This window comes from Cariama cristata, unplaced genomic scaffold (assembly GCF_000690535.1).
Source record: "Cariama cristata isolate BGI_N322 unplaced genomic scaffold, ASM69053v1 scaffold1993, whole genome shotgun sequence".
NCBI classification, from domain to species: Eukaryota; Metazoa; Chordata; class Aves; order Cariamiformes; family Cariamidae; genus Cariama; species Cariama cristata.
This window is the reverse complement of record NW_009608744.1, coordinates 74,887-77,518: the sequence shown is the minus strand read 5'-3', so window position 1 is coordinate 77,518 and position 2,632 is coordinate 74,887. Positions and strand designations below refer to the sequence as shown.

The 2,632-nt window shown below is 40.2% G+C and overlaps 1 protein-coding gene across 1 annotated transcript in view; it reads left to right on the top strand.

Moving 5' to 3' along the window:
- The window catches only part of ARAP2 (ArfGAP with RhoGAP domain, ankyrin repeat and PH domain 2), a gene marked incomplete at both ends in the record, with an annotated part of 79,113 nt that overhangs the window by 2,026 nt on the left and 74,455 nt on the right, over positions 1–2,632 (top strand). Inside the window, 1 exon segment of the mRNA XM_009697238.1 lies at positions 971–1,152. Within this exon segment, the coding sequence (XP_009695540.1) occupies positions 971–1,152 (182 nt within the window).

Below are 2,632 nucleotides of genomic sequence, written 5' to 3'. Positions count from 1 at the left end.
AATGCTTAAATTCATGTATTTGTTCCTTCTTGTTGCACACATGACGTTTATGAAGTAAGCACGTTACTGTCTTAGTGGTGCTCTTTGCAGTGTTCGGCACTAATTGGGTCAAGTTTATATATACTGTGGATAGAACTTTCCTTCCTTCCCTGCTGCACCCCCCAATATATTTTATGATGTGAACATTTCAGAGCAAAGGATTGAAATATTCATGAGTTGCAATTGCATGGGGCAAGTCTAATTAATTCAGACTATTCAGCATTAAAGTATATTGATCTTAGTCTGGTGAAATATCTAAACATGGTGAATGAGACTGAGTGGAACTTTATTACTTCACCTACTTGTGTTCACGTATTTGTAAGATGTTAAATTAATAATGCATGCAAAGATATTCAAACATGCATTTTCTTGATTACACAGTACCCTTGACAATATCAAGCTTAACCACGGCACCTTAATGGAATAGATTGTAAATTGCCAAATGTTTTTTGCTTAAAAGCATGGTCAAACATAGAATAGCATTGGCTATGGCTTGCCCCTTTACTGACAGATGATATGTGGGCTCCCTGATTTTTGCTTACATAATTTCTGCAGTTCTTTCCCTTGATCTGGCTTCCAGAAGGTGAACATGCCACCTGTCTACCACCCTAGTCTTTAAGCTGTCTGGAGTTAAGCATCTTAGAATTAGCAGTCATGATTTTAAGAATCTTGATCACCAGTTTGTATAACTTTCAATTTGTGTGTTGGTTATTGGGAGTTAATTGAATGGCTGTCTTTGCTAACATCTCCACTGATATGGACTGTCATTTTTATTTATACCTCCTCTTCAATGTGGATGTTCTCTCTGATGTGGTATAGCTATACCTTCAACCAGCATAGCATAGTAGGAAGAGCAGGAAAACCAGTGTGTAGAGAAGAATGGAGCTGCTGCTTAACCATATGTTTTTGTCTATTTTTTTTTCTTGTTTAGAAGAAAGGGATGACTGGGTTAATACAATGCTCAATGCCTTGAAATCACAGTCTAATAATAACTCTCAGTCTCAAACTTCTGTTGCCCCTGAGAAAAGTGGATACCTGGAGCTGAAAGGATACAAAGCCAAAACCTTTATTCTACTTCAGGGGAATACTGTGTGGATCTGCAAAAATGAGCAGGTAAGTTTTTTCACGTGCTTTTTGTGAATGAATGCTTATAAAGATGGTTTAACTAGTGAGTTGGAAATTGATGGCTCTTTGTGAATAGGTGCATTTCAATATAAATGCAGATCTCTTTTTATGTAGTACTTTATTGCTTCAATTCTCAGGAGGCTTCAAAAAGCAGGCGAAGTATCATTATATCTTTTGTACAATGGAAAAAACTAATACATAGTGAGGTGAAGTGAAAAGCCCTGAGTGTCAGAACAGGTTAGTGACAGGGCTGGGATTAATTCATTCTTAAAATGTGTGCTATAAGCCTTCTGGTTTAGTGGAGTGCTTATTTTGTACACTGATTTCACTGTCCTATAATACAGTGCTCTGGAAAGTGTGCTATACAGAAGTAGGTTGTGGTATTTAAGTGATACTTCAGCTAAATCTTCAAAACTGATGTTCTTTGTGTTTTTAACAACTTAGACTGGCCAGTTTCTGTTGTGCACTGTAATATTTTAAACAAATCCAGTATTAAAAAACATGAAGTAGACCTGTCATTTCAGCTCCCAAAATCTAGGGCTTTTTGCTGTGTTTTGGGCATGACTATATTATGATATAGTTAGCTGTGGTACTCTTTAGGATGCTGTAGATAGGGGATAAATAGGGATAATTGGGTTCAATGAATGACCGTGTGAACTAGTAGCAGAAAAATCTATTGCAGGACATTAAATGGAAGGTATTATTTCTGTGTAAGGAAATTGATGACCCAGAAGTAGCTGGAACCTGGGAGAGCATTTGGGGAAGGTGTTGTTACATGCTTGCCTTGTTCTCATTTTCTCTCAAACTTGTGTACAGACAAACTCCTGTTTCAAATGTGAATGGTCTGTCAGTAAGACTTGTCATTTTGGAGTTGATCTCACTTCCTCTCCTGTTATCCTCTTAAGTGTGAAATTATTTAGATGGGCTTGAGGCACCACATAATGTTCAGTTCTAGATGTTACTATTCTTTCCCAGGGAATGGCAGGAAATTTGAGACTGAGAAAGGCCTTTTATTTTCTACATACTGTGCTCCAAGGAGGTTTTACTTGTCAGGTACATTCTTTGAGGTCAGTCAACGACCAACTAATCAGAAACGCTGCATTGGATTTGTGTGGCAAGGTTTTGGTAGCAGGGGGCTGCAGAGGTGACTTCTGTGAGAAGCTACTGGAAGCTTTCCTCATGTCTGATAGAGCCAACGCCAGCCGGCTCCAAGACAGACCCACCGCTGGCCAAGACTGAGCCCATGAGCGATGAGCGTAGCACCTCTGGGATAATGTATCTAAGAGGGGAAGGGGAAAAAGTGGGCAAGAGCAATTGCATATGGAGAGAAGAGTGAGAATATGCGAGAGAAACAACTCTGCAGCCCCCCAGGTCAGTGCAGCAGGAGGAGGAGGTGCTGCAGGCCCAGAGTAGAGATTCCCTACCAGCCCCTGGTGCAGCCCATGGTGAGGCCGGCTGGCCCCCGGCC